An 18,907-nucleotide genomic window follows, 5' to 3' on the forward strand; every position below is an offset into this window, starting at 1 on the left:
TGCGCCACTCAAGGATCTGGATTTGCCTCGTTGTTTTTGGTGGGGCAGATTAGATTTAGATTGCTATGTTACAACACATTGTCTGTTTGGTGCGAATCTTATTGTTCCTTATTTGGTCTTAAAGTGAACATATTCCATATGATCCCCTTTAGCAAAGAAGACGCCCAATGATGACAGACAGGCAAATGGATGGACGGAGCCCCCCCGTAAAATGTTTTTTGCTCGCTCGGCACTTTGTAGAAAAAGACAGTAGGAAAGCGCTTCCATGTGCAAATGAAAAAGACAGCGTGAGAGCAGTCACACTGTTTGGACTCACTCGGGTTTTCTTTTTCTCCCAAAACAGAACACTGGTCAACATTTTTGGGTCCACAAATTTTTACTACATTTTTTTTTAAATATTTTTTTTTAATCACAGTAGCAAGTCACGGTAGCAAGTAGAGTTGTTCTGATTCTCGATGACTTTGGCTCTTGTTATCTTACAAGCACAACATCTTTTCATCGTAACAAGATGCTAAAATATAATATTGCCTTCCAAATCTTTTCTTTCTCTCGATTTCAATTCCGAGCTGAAATTGGAAGTTTCAAGTCCCCCTTTGGATCTTTTCATCTCGCTTTCCTTGCTATCTTTGGAAGATTTGACTTGTGTTGGCTGATTGCCGAAGATCCGGTGTCTCCTCCTCACGACCTTAAACCATCGGTGCTCCACAGGGCTTACTTCCTCGGCCTGATTGCCTTCTTTGCGGGCACGTGTTCAGATAGGATTGAATGAAGCACACTGGTCGGTCCGATCCGCCCAGTTCTGGATATCCAATACGAGTTGCCGTCTTGGGGACGTTTGATGTGTGGCACTAATCTATTTTTGTAACTATAATCCATCGGGCGTATTGAATTGTGTGAGTGTGTTGCGTGTGATGCAAGAGCCATAACAATGGCAGTACCGTATGAAATATGAATAAATATGAGTGGGACGCTTTAAAGATCCCAATAGACACGCTTTTAGCCGCAATAATCTAGATGAGGTCGACTCAGTCGTTTTCATTTGCCTGTTTTAGTGACTTGAAATGTTTTTATCTTAATACTGCTAATACTATTTATTGAATAGACAAATATGAAGATAGTACATATATATATGCTGGTGTGACAACGGGTGAGTCTTTGCACTCAGGCCGTTTTTTTTCCTGGCTCGCTCGTCCACACGTGAGAATAAAATATAAGAAGCGGCTCTTGCGTTCTTTAATCGTCTTTTTTTTTTTTTTTTTCCTGCGTAGCAAAACGAGGTGTCAAGGTGCTCACCTTGCTGAATTGTTGTTTTCTCCCTCTTCACATAACAAACGTCACAGATGTGCCTCATTTTGACGCTCATGTCCAAACGCTTTTCAATCACCTTTGCTGTCTGTGCTTGCTGGATGAATTCCTTCTTTCTGTCTTTCTTTCTGTCTTTCTTTGCATCCTTCCATCTCTCTTTCTTTTCTTCATTCCTTCTTTCCTTCTTTCTCACTCTCCATTTTTTTGTACAAAGCAAAACTGTAAGCTCTGTTTCTCCAATAAAACATCCAAATGCTCATATTTAAAACTCCACCTGTGGATTTTTTGCTTTCTTTGTGTACTTTGTGTGTCCTCACTGCAGCGTGCGTGTGTGTGACTGAAATATAAATGCAGATTTCTGCCAAAAGAAAGTAGTGTACATAAAAAATAAATAAAAATTATGATATGCGATTCCGGGCCAGTCCTGTAGGTGGCGAAAATGTGCATGACAACCAGCTGTCTGTTTCTTGGGGTGCACGTATAATGTTGCGCATACAATACAAGATGAAATTCAATCGGGTGCACTTTATGATTCGAAACAGGATCTGGTTCGGTTTCTGATCCACTTCAGGTGTCAAAACGAGGCGAAAGCGAAGCAGCCGCTCTCTGTCCGGGTGATTGCGAGATTTTTTGCTGCTAACCTTCCTCTCACCTCACCCCCTTGAAATTCAAATCCTTCCCCGACACTTTGGATTAGCTTCAGGCCTGGGAAAATCGCAGAATTAGCCAGGAGGAAAGAAAAAACGTGCATCCGTCAGCTTTGAGTGATTAAGATGAAGGATTTTTTTTTTAACCCCCACGAGCAGCAATTCCCAGAAGATGCTGTTGATCCGGCAACCTGAAAAAAATATTGGCAGGGCCTAGCATGTTTCTTCCCTGAAAGCTTCAAGGCTTGAGGTTTGCCTTTGGAGGAAGTCTTCGGCTTTGACCGTCAACGTCGCAAACCAGAAGGAAGGCCGTGACGGTCAGCAGGTGGTGGCGGCGGCGGCGGCAGCCCGAAGTCCCACATACGACCCATTTGACCTTTGTGGCTTTCATAACTTCCCGCTGCCACGAGCCTCAAATGCAAATGTTGTTTTGCGTTGTTTTTCCTCATGTCTTAATGCTGCCTCTCCTTCTGTTGTCTCGCTCTCTTCTGCTACCAAGACTCATGGCTGTGGAGGATGAGATACGAGGAGGACACGTCATTGAGCCAAAAACAGCCAGGATTTTCCCTGATCAGGTCTGGCAAATTTAAACCCAGCTCTCTTTCTTTTTCTTCTTCTTTCGCTTCTTCTCCTCCTCCTTCTTCCTCTGTTTCTCTTTCTTGTGTTTTGCCAAGACTGGCTGCTCTTGTTTATTTCGTGTGCCCGTGCTGCCTGGATTTGGGCTTTGTGCTCTGGCGCCGTGGAGCTCCGTGATGGTGGTGCTGGTCTTGGTTTTGGTGGTTTTGGCTCCGTGCTGTTTTGGCCGCCGAGCATGATTTTGACACACTCTGCAGCGAGCGAGGCTGAAGCACGCGTTCGTGGTGGTTCTCTCGCTCATCACCCCTCGTTCACCCCCATCCCCCTTCATTGGCGTGCGAGGTGTAGACCGACTTTATGGACCTGCTAGAAAAAGCAAATCTCTGCGAAGCGTAAGTGTAGTATTTGAAATACGCTCCTGTTCCACGTTGGTCCACTTGAGGTGCGGTTGACTCCACAGTGGACAAAATGACCACACGAGGTCAAAGTGAGCCTGGACCTCAGGTTGATTTCAATCCGGATTGATTTGAGTATTATTCCTCCCTTTCCATCCATTTCTGATTTTTTTTGTGGTGTTGTTCTTGTGTTGTGTACAACTCGAGCAAAGCATGTGAACCGGATCTTTGGCTCCAAACAACAAGCGCATGTTGACGTTGCGACGCATGTCCTGTTGTGTTAATTGACTGATAATGTCGTCTTTGTGTGGGTGTGTTTTATTTTTGCGCCTCCCTCCTCGTCCTGCTCGTCCTCCTCGTATTTGATCCTCTTGTTGACGAGATACGGTGATTTCTCTTAGGGGAGGCGTCAGTCCATCCTAGTGCAGCCTCGTCTCGCCCCCGTCCCACCCCGAGTGTCCAGGTAATAAGCCCAGCCGACAAACTCTCACCTGCTCTTGCTCTCTCTTTCTCACTCTCTCCATCATCCCCCGCCATTATCGCTGTGTGTCCCCGTCACTCACTCGCTCACACTTTCCATTTACCTGTCCGCTCCTCTCAAAAAGTCCCAGTGTAGAAAATAGCAACAAGAGAAAAGTGTGGAAGTGTCCGAATCTGTACGCAAGAGGAAAACTTGATTCAGTTTCCCAACTCAAATCACCTTTCCCCATTGAAATGCAAATGCCATTAATGTGTTCCAGCCTCCTCCCATAAAAGTAAAAGAATAGCATTCTACAGTTTGTGCATCTCATTTCGCCCTGCAAACTCAAATAAGGGAATCATGGGAAATCTCCGTATCCGCCCCCAACCTTTCCCGGAGAACACCAATGGAGTGCACACCTTTCTTTGCGTCTTCTTTGTGTCTTCTTGTCTCCTGTTTACGTCTTATGATGTGTGTCAAACCTTGTGTGTGTGTTTGTGTGTTTGCTGGTCCTGTGACCTTCTTGTGTTGTGTTTTGTTTGTACTTTTAGTCGTATCAAAACAATTTTGTGCTAATAAATAAAGAGCGGCGCCTCGCCCCACCCCGCCCCGCCATGCCCAACTTCCCTCCCCCCGCAGAGTGTGAGGCTGACGTGGGTAAGTTTTGTTTTCGTTTCAGGATTTTGTTCCGAGGCAGCGGGCGTGCCCGCGTGCCGGCGTGGTGTCTTTGTCCAGCTGCTTGACGCCTCGCCTTTAATATGCTCGTGTGCGCCGCCTGCCAAGCGGACGCACGTTGCGTATTAAAAGCGCTTTTTGTTGTGTTGAGCACAAGCAACACGTTTGTTTGGTTCTGATTGAGAAGAGAAAGATTCTTTTGACCCTTTTTGCATCGATTTCCTCTTGTTTTTGTGGTTGAAGGCATCGGACGCACTTACGCGCCATCGGATGATTTATTGCCATGCTTGTCCTTTTTCTCCGCTGTACGCGAGCCCCCCTGACCCCCCCTCCCTCCCATGTCCTCCCCCTCCCTCCATCTCACACTTCAATCCGGAAGCTACCTTCAACTACAATAGTCGACCTCAGGAAGTGACATTTGCATATTTTTGTACAAGTCGGTTTGATGCTCATTTGTTCTAATAACGAACATTATAATATATTTAAATTCTATTGGAGTGTTTGTGATGCCCCTAGATAATCTTCACCCGGATTTTAAGAAAAACTAAACTCACGGCCTAAAGTACATAATTAAAAAGACAAATCCTTCTTTTTTTTTTGTCTCGCGTGTTCTTTCTTTTTTTTTTTACGAGTGGCGTGTAATTGCTGCTTGTGCGTGTTTGTTTTTTCTTGGCGAGTTGCGATGCTGTGGCTGTTGTTTTCCATCCATCGGCACTTTGTAACCCCTCTTCTCTCCTCTTTGCCTCCCTCTCTCTTTCTCCTTGTCTTTCTTTGGCTCTCTCACTCGTTCCGTCCCCGATGGCTCCTCTTTGACTTTCTGCTTCTCCGTCTTTCCGTCCATGCCTGCTCGCCTCCCTCTCGTCGGTCATTGAATGGCTTCTTCTTCTACACGCCCTCGCCCCACCCGCCTCGCCCTTTCTGTCTATCTGGCCAGGAGAACCAGCTTTCCTCCTTGGGTTCAGCAGACCCCGGTGTGAAAAGCCGTCAAGACGAAGGAGGAGGAGGAGGAGGAAGTGAGCCTCGGCACCTCCCCGCCGTCTCGCGATCGCCCTCCCTAGAGAGCTCCATGGCGACTGCCGGACCACCTGGCACAGCCCCGGGAGGGCGTAAGGGGGGGTTAACGCAACACTGAGAGAGAGATGCTCTGAAAGTATTTTTCCTGCACACACACACATGCGCACACACATATACACACACACACACACAACTCAAAGGGCTTTCCTCAACTTTGCGCTCTTGCCGGACAAGATAGCGACACACACACGTTTCCCTGCAGGAGGTCTCGCACTCCGAGAGTGGTCCTCTGTGCCTTGGGCTTGGCCAGTAAGACGACCCCCCTAACCCACCTCCCGGTCTGTTTGATTTACAGCTGGCTGACAGGGTTTTTTTTGTTTTGTTTTGTTTTTTTTGTTTTTTAAATACAAGCATTTTCTCTTCTCAATATCAGAACCCAAACCGGTGCTAAACAACAAATGGTGCAATTGGCTCGTGCGTGTGCCTGCGTGCGTGCGTGACTGGCCCACTGTCCTATGTGTGCTTTTTGTGTCCTTCCGATGTGTCTTTGTGAATCCTGTTTTGTCAAATTTGTCTTGTTTGTCTTGGGGGGGAGGGGGTTAGGGTTAGATGTCCGTTTTTGGGCACCATCCTGGGGAGTGCTAAGCAGAATTAGAGTTCCCGCCACCGCCACGTAGCAAAAATCTACTATAATTGATGCTCCCACCCAAAAAAGGGCCTGACTAAACGAAGTTCCTCAGCTCAGTTCAACATAGCTTGCTGACTAAACTAAACTTCAGCAAAGTTCATTGCTTTCGTGATGTCGGCAAAGCACTGCTTTTATATTGTAATCAGACTCAATGAAGCTCCTCAACGCGGTAAATTGGCCTCCGGGTGCCGCGAGACGGGAACACTTGTCGCCCATTTTGATGTTTGTGTCAGCTTTTTTTATTCCTTGAACATGTTTCATGTGCTCCAAAACCGTCCTGCTCCGTTCCCGCGCTTTTTTTTTGTTCATCGTCAGCAACTCCAACTTGATGGAGAGGCCTTTTGTTGTTGTTGTTGTTGTTGTTGTTGTTCCAGTCTCGTTCCTCACGTTACGTGTTGACGTTATTACCACCACTTTGGTTGAAAAAGTACAGCACCCCCCTCCCCCCCAAAAAGCAAAAAAAACCTAATTTGAGCCCTCCTTCTACCGTATGTCGACAACAACAATCGATTGTAAATAACCTTCGTGACTCAGGTAATGGAACTCTGTCGTTTTTGTTTGGGGGGGGGTGAAGGATGCTTCATATAATGATCCCATCCCTTCCCCTCCCCTGCCCTGTGTTTCTTCAGCCATTCGCAAAGCTTGATGGAGGACAGTGTGGAAGCTAGCTGGCTGATGCGCCAACGGCGCCACGCGACGGGCTGGCACAGCCAAATGTCCCGTGCGTTTTCCCGCGATGCAGTCGGTTGACAAAGGGAAAACGCGGGCCACCGGTCCGTGTGCTCCAAGGACAGTCCCGAACCCCGGCGAAGCATGTGAGCAACCGCGACGGGGGCGTCCTCACGTTCTTTCTTGACTTTTTTCTTGTTTTTGTGGGAGGGCAAGACGTTTGCAGGAAGTGCGAGAGCGCCTGTTGTACTTCCAAGGTGCTCGAGCTCTCCAACCCTCCTGTTACCTTGTGGTTCAAAATGGCCGGTGGTTCCAAAGCACAAGTCGTATTGACTCACTCAAAAAACTGCTTGAAAGCAAAATGCCCGACTTCCGATTCGATTTGGACCCTTCGGATGTGTGGGCGGGGTTGAAATGGTTGTCGGGGGCTGCATTGGTCGAGTCCCAGAGACTTTTGGTCTGAGGATAGCCACCAAATATTGCACTGATTGGTAAAACTGCTATCTGGGCCTGTTTTGTTTCCTTTTTTAATTTTTGGGGCTTGATTGGGACTCGTTTGGTTGAATTCCCAAGTAGGAGTAAAACTGTGTAGACCCACAGTGTAGACTTGAATTTTGGGTCCTTGAGACTTTTGGTGCGTCCATTGATGTCCTAAGTCCTCCTCATTTCATCTTGTGTGCAGTACGGGGCAATTGCCTTTTTAATTATTTATTTATTTATTTACTTATTTTTATTTTATTGTTTTGCAAAATGATGGTGAAACATTGCTACCATGCTCTGGACACACGATCGGTTGTACAAATTGGTCCAGTGGCTGCTTAAGACATTTTGCAACCCGCGTGTCCAACCAATTGCACAGAGACGCCTGAAACTGCTCGAGGCGTTTTTTTCTTTTCTTTTTTTTTTTTTCAAACTTCCGTGACGACTGAGCGAGTTTTGATGATTTGTGATCAAGAGTTAATATTCGGTTTTGTTTTTTTGTTTTTCAAGTTCCCATGAAACGTGTCCCGCTTGGTCCTCAACCAATAAAATATGACTTTTGTCTTTTCTGACACTTTTGGGTCAAATTGACCTGGCCAGAATGTAACAGGAGGGTTCAAGCTTATTTACTTTCAGAGCATTTCTTTTGATTATTGTTGTTATTCTCGCTCTCACTTGTAGTCTTTTAAAACGATCATCCACAAAGGATTGGTCACTATTTCTCCGACACTTTTATCCCCTCTTTTCTATTTCTCTCCAGCGCTTATTTATTCTGATAGAAAGACTCATCATCTGAAATCTTCCAGTTTCTTTATTGGTTGACCTCATTTTCTTTGAATCTTTTTCTTACGGAGACAATCTTGCCCACATGAACACACACAAAAGGGGACAAAATTGTGTGCGCGGGTGTGTGTCCCCTTCATCCCCAAAGACTCGGCCCAAATTTGCACTTGACGGCGTCGCCATGAAGCTCTCTGTTTACAAAGCGGACGCTTGCTCTTTTCTGCTCCGCGTGGATGAACTTTGGAGGTTTTCCTGGTGGGAAATGGGACGTTCTCGAAACAGAAATCCCCCGATGGAGAGATTCGTCGGCGTGACATATTCCTGAGCCGGAATGAATGTGTGTCTATGTGTACATAGATCCGGGATATGCTATGTACACGTTTGTTTGGAATAAGATGCAGAGTGTACAGTTATTTTTCTCCCCCGTCTGGAATGTTTTTCTTCTCTTTCTAGTGATTGGAGCAAAATACGGAGAGAGAGGCAAAACACCTGTCAAAAATGGCCAGCCTTTTTTTCCTAGCCTTTTTTGGGGGAGTGATTGTAAATACAAGCGGGCGATTTGATTTCTTTGGTCCATAATCAGCCGTGGCTTCCACTCGATTGGTTGCGGGTTGTCGTTCAGAGATCTATATTTATTCCGACAAGCCTGATGTACCATATTTGACTCATTCTTTGGGAGCTTTTTCCGTTTTGGTGACATTGCGTTTGTTTCCCACAATACTAAGTGTGCCTCCCTCTTATCTTATACTCAACATTTACTCATTCCCTTTTGACAAGCCATATACCCCCCCCCCTTCTCGCGCCAAATAACCCCGTACCCCATACACCTCGACCCTTGTTGGTTTTTTGGACAGAACGAATATTTTTTGGTGTATATTATTGGAAGAGTGCTGTGGAAGAGTACTGTACATGAATGTGGCTGTTCTGATGATTTCCTTATTGCTGTAACAATAATTACAATAATATGAATAGTGTTGATAATTTGGGTTTTGTTGATTGATGGGGTTGGCGCACATGCAGTTGACGACGTCGTGATCCTTCTGATTTTACTTTCTTTGTTGTTTTTTTTCTTATTTTCTTTTGAATACACTGAAAATTTCTATTTTTCGGGCAGGTGAATCTGGAGATAGAAATGAAATAAATTAATAAATTATTAAATTCTTAACCTGCTGTGTTTTTGTGTTGTTTCTTTTTTTAGTTTGATTTATTATTGAGGCCAAAAATATGTGAATCTGAAAATACGAAAACATGCAACTGAAAAAAAAACAAGACCTCAAATCTCAAAATATCAACGGAAGTGAACAGTGAAAAGAAATGATTACCAAAGTGAAGCAATATTATCTTCAACCCAAAATACTGTTTAATTATTTTGTTTTATTGTTTCATTTTCAGTATTCAAGCTCAACACGTTTATATCAGTTTCAAGTTCGAGTTTTTCAAGTGCAAAAGATTTTAGCCTCGTATCTGGCAACCCAGGGATGTGATCTCACGAGTTTGCATTACACTTGGTGAAATTGTTCAAACATGTTCGAAAACAAAAACTCAACGAATAGATCTAAGTCAGAGTTAGCGAATAAATATACGATACAGTACTTCAACTGTAACTTTCAACGTGGTGTTTCCTTCCTGGTCCCTGTTTTGTTTTGATTGCGGGTTTAAAACATTCCTGTGTTGGCAACCCGCCGTCGTAGTCTCGCGCAGTCTGTCGAATCTCGCGATAAGCATGAGGTGGACGCTTCCTGTTGAGGAAGAATGGCTGCTCTCGTCGCACTGGCTGCAACAGAACTCGGCACGAGAGGCACGCCAGGCTCTTTGAGCTGACCGCCGCGAGCCAAAATCACCGGGCGCCCCTCTCACCCGCTGCCCGGAACGGATGGGTAGAGGAGGGCCCGGCGGCACAACAGACAGATTATTTGCCGGGACCGTATTGGAAAGGCGAGACGAGCTAACGAGACAGCTCGGAGGCTAACGGCGCTAGCCGGCTAACAACACGCTTGTCGCTACCGGCGGGCGGGACGAACAAGCCTGCGGCAGCCGGCGTGAGTGTGCGACGACCGGGGCGTTTTTTTACCCCAGAGGCGCGGAGTACGAAGTGGACATGAGCGGACCAGGACAGGACAGCGAACCGGAGGCGAAAGTCCTTCTCATCAAGCGCTTGTACAGGTAACGACGAGGCCGTGCTAACGCGGGCTAATTGCTGGGATGCCAACCTGTTTTCAAGCTTTCCTTTATTACGAAACAAACGCTTTCGTTTCACCTCCATTGTCACTTGCGCTAGTAGGTGTGCAACATAGCAACGATGAGTTGGCTAACACCGGACCAGTCCGGATCGCATTGTGAAGACTCTTCCAGAGAAGCAAGTTTGAGTTTCCTAAGACAATTGTTAAAACGACAAAGTTATGACACTGAAGTGACTATAGCAGCCTTATTACTTCCATTTTATGCTCATTTAATATGCCTGGCACAACTAAGGGACAGACTGACAGCAAAAAGAATTTGATCGTAGAGCTGATATCTTGTGACTTTTCGTTTCACTGTTACCAACCAAACAGTTGCCATGACTGGTCAGGATTTGAGGTGTCACTCTTTTTCAATCTGCGTTTCAAAATATCATGTCAGAAGATGACTAATGCTTTCCCTTTCCTGTGTGCGGCTCAACTGACTCCACACAGGGCGGTGGTGGAGTCGGTGCACAAGTTGGATGTCATCATTGGCGGCAAGGGGTCGTACAGGGAAGTCTTCAAGCCTGAGAACATCAGCCTGCGCAACAAGTACGCTGCACCACCCTAAAGCGGGTGGCAAATTCCCCGGTGTCCTCATAAAAAGCAAACCGACAGTATTTGTTGTTCTAATGGCTTTTGCCTTCTTCCCGGGGCTGCGCGCAGGCTGAGGGAGCTGTGCGTCAAGCTGATGTTCCTGCACCCCGTGGGCTACGGCCGCAAGGCGGAGGAGTTGCTGTGGAGGAAGGTTTACTATGAAGTCATCCAGGTCATCAAGACCAACAAGAAGGTGCTTGTTTTTTGGGAGTTATTAAAAGGAAGGGTTTGAAAGACTCACATAGACTTTTGTTTGAATTTACAAGAACAAACCTCATGTAACAGTGAACCCCCGTCTGCTTTCCACACCCACTTTCAAAGTTATGAGCTAGTGACCAATTAAAAAAAGTTTTTATTTTCTTCTTAAACTTTCTGTATTTCACGTTTGGCACTTCTCAGCACATCCACAGCCGCAGCGTCCTGGAGTGCGCTTACCGCACACACCTCGTCGCTGGCGTGGGCTTCTACCAGCACTTGCTGCTCTACATCCAGTCGCACTACCAGCTTGAGCTGCAGGACTTCATCGACTGGACGCACGTAACCGACCCGCTTGTCGGTAAGCAAATGCGCAAAGCGGCGGGTTGCCCTCGGGTGCCGAAATGCCGAGTTCTGTGCCTTTTGGGCTTTCCACGCAGGCCGGAAGAAAGCGCTGTCGGCTTCCCCCAAGGAAATGGAGTGGGCGCAGATGGCCTGCCACCGCTGCCTCGTCTACCTTGGCGATCTCGGTATGTTGCCGCGTCCACCCGTCCGCCTTTTGAGCGACTCTTGACCGGCGGGCAGCTACAGCCTGGACTGGCCATTCTCGTCCGCGACCAATTTTGAGTCATCGGTCTCGCCAATTCCATATGTGGTTGTTGCTCCCCAGCCCGTTACCAGAATGAGCTGGCCGGCGTGGAGGCGGAGCATCTGGCCGAAAGGTTCTACCACCAGGCCTTGTCCGTCATGCCGCACGCTGGTGAGTGCGCCGCCTGGCCTCGACGTGCCCTCCATTCGCTTGCGTTCACATTCAGGCTGGCAGACATATTGTTTTTAGAAACATTACGCTGAGCCAGCTCTCACGGTCTAATGACTCAGTAATGTGCTGAAAGGGAGGGGAATAAAACAAGTGCATCCAAGTTGTCTCCATGATCATCATTTCTTAAACTCGATGTATGTCTTTTCACCATGTCCTCCAGGGATGCCCTTCAATCAGCTGGGCACGCTGGCTGGAAGCAAGTTCTACAATGTGGAAGCCACCTACTACTACCTACGCTGGTGAGTGGCGTTCCATGCGTTGGTCTCTCTTGCGTCTTGACTTAAAGCTCTCTCTTAAATCTCTCTTCCTCCTTAACCCTGCCTCCAAAGCATCCAGTCAGAGAGCCCTTTCGAGGGCGCTTACGGCAACCTGAAGCGCCTCTTTGACAAAGCGGCCAAGATGTACCAGCAAGTGAAGAAGCAGGAGATGAAGAAGCTGTCGCCCTCCCGACAGAGGTGAGGATCACTCTGCGGCTTTCATTTACACAAATGATGATGTGGCTATTTATTTATTTATTGTTATAAATTGCTCCTAATTGCACTTCCTCCAGATCCAGAGACATCAAGCGTCTTCTGGTGAGCTTCATGTACCTGCAGAGTCTGTTGCAGCCCAAGAACAGGTGAGACTTGCCACATAGACTGACTGCATGTCCTACCAACCACTTTTTTTTGGTATTACTTATCCATCCATTTACTGCCACCACCGTATATTTTATGCTATAAGCAGGAAGTAGTTATACGTCATGGTAAGTTGGCCAAAGCGTGTTTGACAATTATGGGAAAAGTCAAAAGTTAAAAAAAGCTTGTTGCAATGAGTCAGTAATGCTTATGGCATGTTTCATAGTTGTATGTCAGTAAATAAATGTATTTTTACTGATAGTGCACATCCTGCCTATTTACAATCAAAACCTATAAAAATGGATACCAAGTGCAATGGACCGGTTTTGCGAATAAACGTTTTCCCATGCGTCGTCCCTTTCTCCAGCCTGATGGAGTCTGAGTTGACCTCGCTGTGCCAGTCTGTGCTGGAGGACTTCAACCTGGTGCTCTTCTACCTGCCAACGGCGCCATCACAAGGCCACTCCCACAGCGAGGAGGACGAAGAGCAGCAGCAACAACATGCCACCGATGGCTGCTGTGCCATGCTGCCCGACACGCTGGTTTTCAAGATGGTGGTGACGTGCCTGATGGTGGTGCACAGCCTCAAGAGAGGAGGTGAGCCCTTTGAATTCGGACTTAACGTTGCTGTGCGACTTTCCAGGTGTGAGCCGTGGCCAACAGCAACGAGCTCACATTTGTTTTCCATCGTTTTTATATCTTATTTATTCTTTGACTGTTCTTGATGCATTAAATAAATGGCTGAAAAGTCCATTGGAAACTGTGGCTCTTCCTCACCATGCACAAGAGCTGCGCAGTAGGTAGACTGTAAAACCCATGTAGAGAAGAAAAACAAAACCTCTTAAAAATTGCAATTGTGTCGCAGGCTCAAAGCAGTACAGCGCGTCCATCGCTTTCACTCTGGCACTTTTCTCCCATCTGGTGAACCACGTCAACATTCGGCTGCAGGCTGAACTGGAGGAGGCAGAGAGCCGGGTGCCGCCGCTCAACACGGACGCCGCAGGTGGGGGTCGGGGCAGCGATGCCAATTTACAATCCATGCATTACAATACAAGCAACTAATGAAGTAGATGGATGAACATCTAACAGAGCCTGCTGTTATGAAAAAAAGCAAATTTGCTTGTGTGTGTGTGTGTGTGTGTGTTTGCGTGTGTGTTTGCATGCGTGACTCAAGTATCGTCAGCTGCGTCCTTATGGTCGTTGCCGTCATGGGTGTAACCGAGTTCGACTCGTCGAACAGTGCATACCCGACTAATGATCCCAACGAACATGCTCATGCCTTTTAGCTGTGGAGGGAAAAACCTCTTTGTATTTTCTACTCCAGTCCTGTAGGTGGGAGTAAAGCAAACTCTCTGCTTGCCCAAACGTTTTAGGACATTGCTTCCGCAATAGTTTTTTAGGAAAGTAGGAGAGTGTAACAGCTTTTTTTGTGCTGCCATAAACTCACACTAGCAGTGTCTTTTTTTCTCATGTAGACGACCCGGACGCAAGGGACACAAACGGGCCGGGCGAGCCACTGCAAAATGGCTCCCTGGAGCAAGGGGATGAGGAAGAGGAACCCGCCGCGAAGACGATCATTGTGAAGGAAGAGCATGAGTCAGAGCAGGCCAAACAGAAGCAACAGAGGAAGAAGTATGGCCGCCTGTCACACATGCGCAGACGCCGCAAGGATCGTGGCGGCGAGGACGAGAGCGACCTCAGCGAGGGCTTTGAGAGCGAAGACGAGGGAGAGGAGGATGAGGAGGAGGACGAGGCCCCCGTGGCCAGAGATCGCCCCGCTTGCCCTTCGCCAGATGTGCCGCCCGATCCGCCCGCTCGCCGGAAGGAGATGAAGGAGGGCTGCTGGGGTAGCGGCTCCGAGGAGGAGGAGGAAGAGGAGGGCGGCACTGCTTTCGACGTGGAGACGGACTCAGACATGAACAGCCAGGAGTCCCGCTCGGACCTGGAAGACATGGCCGAGACGGAAGGCTGCGAGCGCCACCGGGCGCAGACCCGGGAGAAGCGGGACGGCGAGGAGGAGGAGGGCAAGGGGGAAGGCGGCCAAAGGCCCTCCGTGGCTAACGGGCCCCCGGCGGCCAGCGACGCTGGCAGCATCAGCAGCAACTTGCAGGCCATGTCCTCGCAGCTCTTCCAGGCCAAGCGCTGCTTCCGCCTAGCGCCCACCTTCAGCAACGTGCTGCTCAGGCCTCAAGCCGCTAGCGCCGAGCCCCCCACTAACCCTGACTCCTCCCTTGACACCGCCGCTGCTCCATCACCCTGCGATGTGAACCCGAGCGCCCCCAATGGAATCAACCAAAACGGTAATTATGTCACGCCCCCCTTTTTGATAATAACTGCAGCATTTTCAAGTCGACAAAACAAGTGAACATGCAAGAATGGAATGGGTTCATTTGTTAGCACGAACTTATAAAAATTAGACTGGCCAGAGTGAGCCTGATGCCGTGGGCCCCCGCATGTCAGACCCTGCCAGATCCACTTCCGTGCTTTGTCACATCACAAGGGAAACGAGGGATGCATTTTCTGCCGCAGACTCAAACTCCGATTCGGACTCGGAAGGGAGCCAGCGCAGCGCCCCGTCAGTACACAGCGAGAAGACGCTCCTGGAGAAGCTGGAGATCCTGACCGATCAGGGCTTGATCCAGGTGGTCAAGGTGTTCGTCGACTGGCTCCGGACCAACACCGACATCATCCTCATGTGTGCACAGGTAAATGTGGCGTCCATCTGTCCCACTTGGGCCAGCCCGCACCGACCCCCCCCCACCCCCGTTGTCTGTCCGCAGAGCTCCCAGAGTCTCTGGAACCGCCTGTCTGTGCTCCTCAACCTGCTGCCAGATGGAAACAAAATGCTCGAAGCTGGTGAGTCAGCGCCCATGGTCAAATGGAATAGACCCATCCACTTCGCCCTCCTCCCCCAAAAGCCCAAGCCTACGTCTAGCGGGGCTTTTTCCTGGCCCAAATTGTGACATCGCGTGATGGCTATGCTCGCCAGAGGCCGACCTGAACCCGGACGTGACGGAGCTGCTGGGCGGGTGCGAGCGTCCTGCCCTGCTCCAGACGCTGCTGCTGCCTGAGGACGTGGCACTGAGGCACCTGCCCGCCCTGGCCCTCGCCCACCGCCGCCTGGACTTTGCCCGCCGTGGCGCCTCCCTCAGCCCGCTGCAGGAGGTACCGCGACTCACACCTTCTTTTCATAGACTTCTTTTACGGCGAGCCGGTCGACTGGCCGAGCTGTGTGCCAACGGCTTCGGCGTGTTTCATCAAAGTTTGCTCTCTCCCTTTTGCCTTCCAGTGCGTGGTGCGGGTGTGTTGCATTCGCAGTTTTGGCCACTTCCTCACCAGTCTCCAGGGCAACGTGCTTCACTTCAACCCGGAGGCGGGCATCTTCACTGGCGTTGGCCAGTCGCAAGCTGACGACTTCCTGCAGCAAGCCGAGGCCCAATTCCGAATGGTGAGACGCACCGGCCCGACATGCACATTTTTTTGTGCCCACCTCAAAGTCACGAAAACAATCGAGCAAGGTGTCCCGTCTGAGAGCTCCTCTGCCCTTTGTCATTTCAGGCCGAAGAGGAGGCGCGGAGAAATCGCCTGATGCAAGATATGGCTCAGCTCCGACTCCAGGTTTGAGCGCGGTACTTTTCTCTGTCTTGCTCTGGTTGTCTTGCGGGCACGACACAATGAGGCTGTGCTGTGACAGTTGGAGGTGTCGCAGCTGGAGGGCAGCCTTCGGCAGCCCAAGGCGCAATCGTCCATGTCACCCTACCTGGTCCCCGACGCTGCCGCCCTCTGCCAGCACCTGGGTCTCGTCCGACACCTGGCAGCCAGCGGCTGCTTCATCGTCATCATTCCTAGAACAGGTCGGCACGAGTTTGTATCTTGCAAACGTCAAGCTAAAGTGGCTTTTGCCTCTTGCAGTGATCGACGGACTGGACCGCCTGAAGAAGGAAAATGCTGGCGCGCGAGACGGCATCCGCTTCCTGGAGTCTGAGTTTCGCAAAGGCAACAGGTGCGCCTCGCTTGAGTGCTCGCGAATGTTAAATGCAGAGGACAAATTTCACCACACCCAGATGTGTGTGTGATGAACATTGGGACTTTACCTTTTTTTTTTTTTTTGTAAAAAGGGTGCTAACATCCAAAGCTTGCATCCAAATAGCACCATCTGGCAAACAAGAAGAACAAAGCCAGCAACGTGACTCAGTGCTCTTGTCCCTGTGCAGATACATCCGCTGCCAGAAGGAGGCGGGACGAAGTTTTGAAAGAGATAAGCTAAAACGGCAGGACCTCGATGCCTGGTATGTCCCGTGATTTATTTTCTCATTGGCCACTTTTGCAGTTGGCCGTCAAGTTGTCATGCGGCAACATGCATCAGAAAACTGAGCGAGCGCCTTTTCCTGCTTCCGCTAGGCATCTGTACAAGATGGTGGACAGCTGCCGCCAGCTCACCCTCTCGCAGAGCATCGACGACGACACGGCCGGCATGGTCACCATTCTCACCGGACATCTCGTGGAGCAGCTGTGCGCCCGCTCTGCTGCCATGAAGGTTGGGTGTCACCCAAACAGTCAACTTGATGTTACACCACGTTGTCGTTGATGGTGTTTATTTTATTTATTTATTTATTTATTTTGTGTGCACCTAGTCTGCCGTGCAGGCAGCGACCTCAGCGGGCATGGAGCTGAAGAACATTGCTGAATTCTACCGACAGTGGAAAGAGATAGGCTGAGGGTCGACCACGCAAAGCGCCGCCCATGTCGGCTCAATCACAACACTCGCTTCCTCTCTCGCTCTTGCTCTCCCTCTCTCTCTCTCTCACCCCCTGTCTATCTATCTATCTCTCTCTCTCTCTCTCTCTCTCTCTCTCTCTCTCTCTCTCTCTCTCTCTCTCTCTCTCTCTCTCTCTCTCTCTCTCTCTCTCTCTCTCTCTCTCTCTCTCTCTCTCTGCCACTCTTTTTGCTCTGTGTGTGTATATGCATCTCCAGAATCAAATCTCAACATGAAGCCGGATGGAAAGAGTTTAAGCTTATGAAGGGAGTTAAGAAGCCAATAAGAGGAAGACAGGCCCCGGAAGGCCTTCCCGAAACGGCCACGCGGGCAGCGATTTGGCGGAAGTGCCGAGACACCAAACTGAACTGGCTCGCTGGCTGGCGCTTGGCCTCCATCTCGCTGGGAGCGCACTCGAGTTGTTGGGAGAGAGACAAGATGCTCGTGCACACACACAGACTTGAAGTCATTCGGTTTCTGTGGTTTCCCCTTCCGATTTCTTTGCAAGGCGAGCCACGCCCGTTTTTGCATTCAAGAGAGAGAGAAAAGTGCAAGCAAGGTGGCCACAAAATGCAGCCAGCAGCAGCGGCAGGCTGCCGCGGCCCCGGGAGACTCAAAAAAATGAGCGCTTGCAAGGGTTGTTGACGAGGTACACTTCTTGTCCTGTGTTTTCTTTTTTTTTTTTTTGTGATGTTACTTTTTGTGACGAGGATTTCAGGATGAAGTTGAAATGCACAAATTCCTTTTCAAAAAGGACCCGAATAGGACAATTTACAATGAAAGTACCAATAAATGTCCCAATTCAAAGCCAATCAGTAGAATTTGACATCAGGAGACGAAGGACCCCAAACGATTGAACACGAACAGCAAGTGGGCGCGCAGCGCTTTAGTTGGGAAGACTAAAATCCAAAACAGAATTTTTTCACCACCTCTCAAAACGGTTGACTTTATTCCCCCAGAATTGACTTTAAAGAGAAAACAAACATCTTCGCTTGATATAATTAAAAATGCATGTGAGATTTTAAAGATGGTCAAATTTAGTTAACCTGTTCAGGTTTTGCACTTCAGGTTCATCCTCAAATTACCAGTAGCCATTTTTTTTTTTTTGTATTTTGTTTTTGGAGTCGGAAAAGGAAACAACCCCATGATCAAGCTCATATGGGTTGTATTCTTGCACCCAAATAATTAATGGTGTTAATTGCGCTTTTTTGATGTGCGAATGTCTAAGGGAAAGCCAGTTTATTTATCATAGTGTCACTTATTCAAAAAGAAAAGGAAAGAAAAAAAACATGCAAGGTGTGCAGGCTCTAAGAGAAGTTGGAAATGTCTCGCCTACATGATGACACTCAAACGAACAAACGGCATCTATGTGTGAAAATGCATTGAACAATAAAAACAATCATTTAAATTTTTCATTTGGTCATCGCTCTTTGTTTACCTGACAAGTTAAACTGATGACAATTATGATGCGTTAAGTTGTTCTCGGTTTACCCAGAAGGGGGCGCGGCTCACCACACTACGAAATGCGACTGTTGCATCTATGTATTGTCCTCTCGACTATTGTCTTCTCTCTCGCGCGCGCGCGTAGTTGGCAGCCAATCAGATGACAACTGGCGCGTGCATGTGTGCCAGTCGGGCGGCGACTGGCACCGCTTTGTGCTTCCTTTGCGCGGGGCAAGTCGTGGGCACGCACTTGGCGCTGAGGAAGAAGGTGCCGCGATTCGAAGGAACTTTTACATTAGACGAGTCACAAGACGCTCACAGTTGACGTCCACTCAGAGGTCCTCGATAAATTACTATCTTCCATATTTATTTTGACTTGAGCGTTGAGCGGAAAAAAAACCTTAAAATCTTAATCTCATTCAACAGCTGGACTTAAAAAAACAGTATTCTACCTGAAGCGGAAGAAATTTTCTCTTGTTTTTCTGAAAGAAGTCAAACTTATTTTGCTTGGAACGTAATGAAATGTTACATTCAAGACTGAAATATTTCATGTTATAACGGAAAGTAC

At 48.4% G+C, this 18,907-nt stretch overlaps 2 protein-coding genes across 13 annotated transcripts in view; both read left to right on the forward strand.

Annotated features, from left to right (window-relative positions):
- syngap1b (synaptic Ras GTPase activating protein 1b) overlaps positions 1 to 8,857 on the forward strand; it is a 30,216-nt gene extending 21,359 nt beyond the window's left edge. For 6 of the 12 annotated variants that reach the window (XM_088386323.1, XM_088386313.1, XM_088386320.1 and 3 more), the window contains 2 exons: positions 2,452 to 2,527; positions 4,993 to 8,857. In XM_088386323.1, the coding sequence (XP_088242449.1) occupies positions 2,452 to 2,527; positions 4,993 to 5,190 (274 nt within the window). In that variant the 3' untranslated portion in view covers positions 5,191 to 8,857. Of the gene's footprint in view, positions 1 to 152; positions 1,579 to 2,451; positions 2,528 to 3,324; positions 3,387 to 4,992 lie in introns of those variants that run through there. The other 6 variants (XM_088386312.1, XM_088386314.1, XM_088386324.1 and 3 more) reach the window with 4 other exon arrangements.
- Positions 8,858 to 9,404: 547 nt separating this feature from the next.
- smg5 (SMG5 nonsense mediated mRNA decay factor) lies at positions 9,405 to 18,309 on the forward strand. Its single transcript, XM_088386325.1, has 22 exons — positions 9,405 to 9,855; positions 10,365 to 10,463; positions 10,578 to 10,701; positions 10,908 to 11,064; positions 11,144 to 11,233; positions 11,374 to 11,463; positions 11,684 to 11,762; positions 11,853 to 11,978; positions 12,074 to 12,142; positions 12,508 to 12,737; positions 13,006 to 13,143; positions 13,616 to 14,440; positions 14,670 to 14,845; positions 14,921 to 14,996; positions 15,130 to 15,305; positions 15,430 to 15,588; positions 15,699 to 15,758; positions 15,835 to 15,994; positions 16,053 to 16,143; positions 16,355 to 16,429; positions 16,542 to 16,677; positions 16,775 to 18,309. The coding sequence occupies exons 1-22, from the start codon at positions 9,791 to 9,793 to the stop codon at positions 16,856 to 16,858; spliced, it is 3,285 nt and encodes a 1,094-aa protein (XP_088242451.1). The 5' UTR covers positions 9,405 to 9,790; the 3' UTR covers positions 16,859 to 18,309.
- Positions 18,310 to 18,907: the final 598 nt, after the last annotated feature.

This window comes from Syngnathus floridae, chromosome 10 (assembly GCF_059516105.1).
Source record: "Syngnathus floridae isolate MCC-2025c chromosome 10, RoL_Sflo_1.0, whole genome shotgun sequence".
Lineage (NCBI taxonomy): Eukaryota > Metazoa > Chordata > Actinopteri > Syngnathiformes > Syngnathidae > Syngnathus > Syngnathus floridae.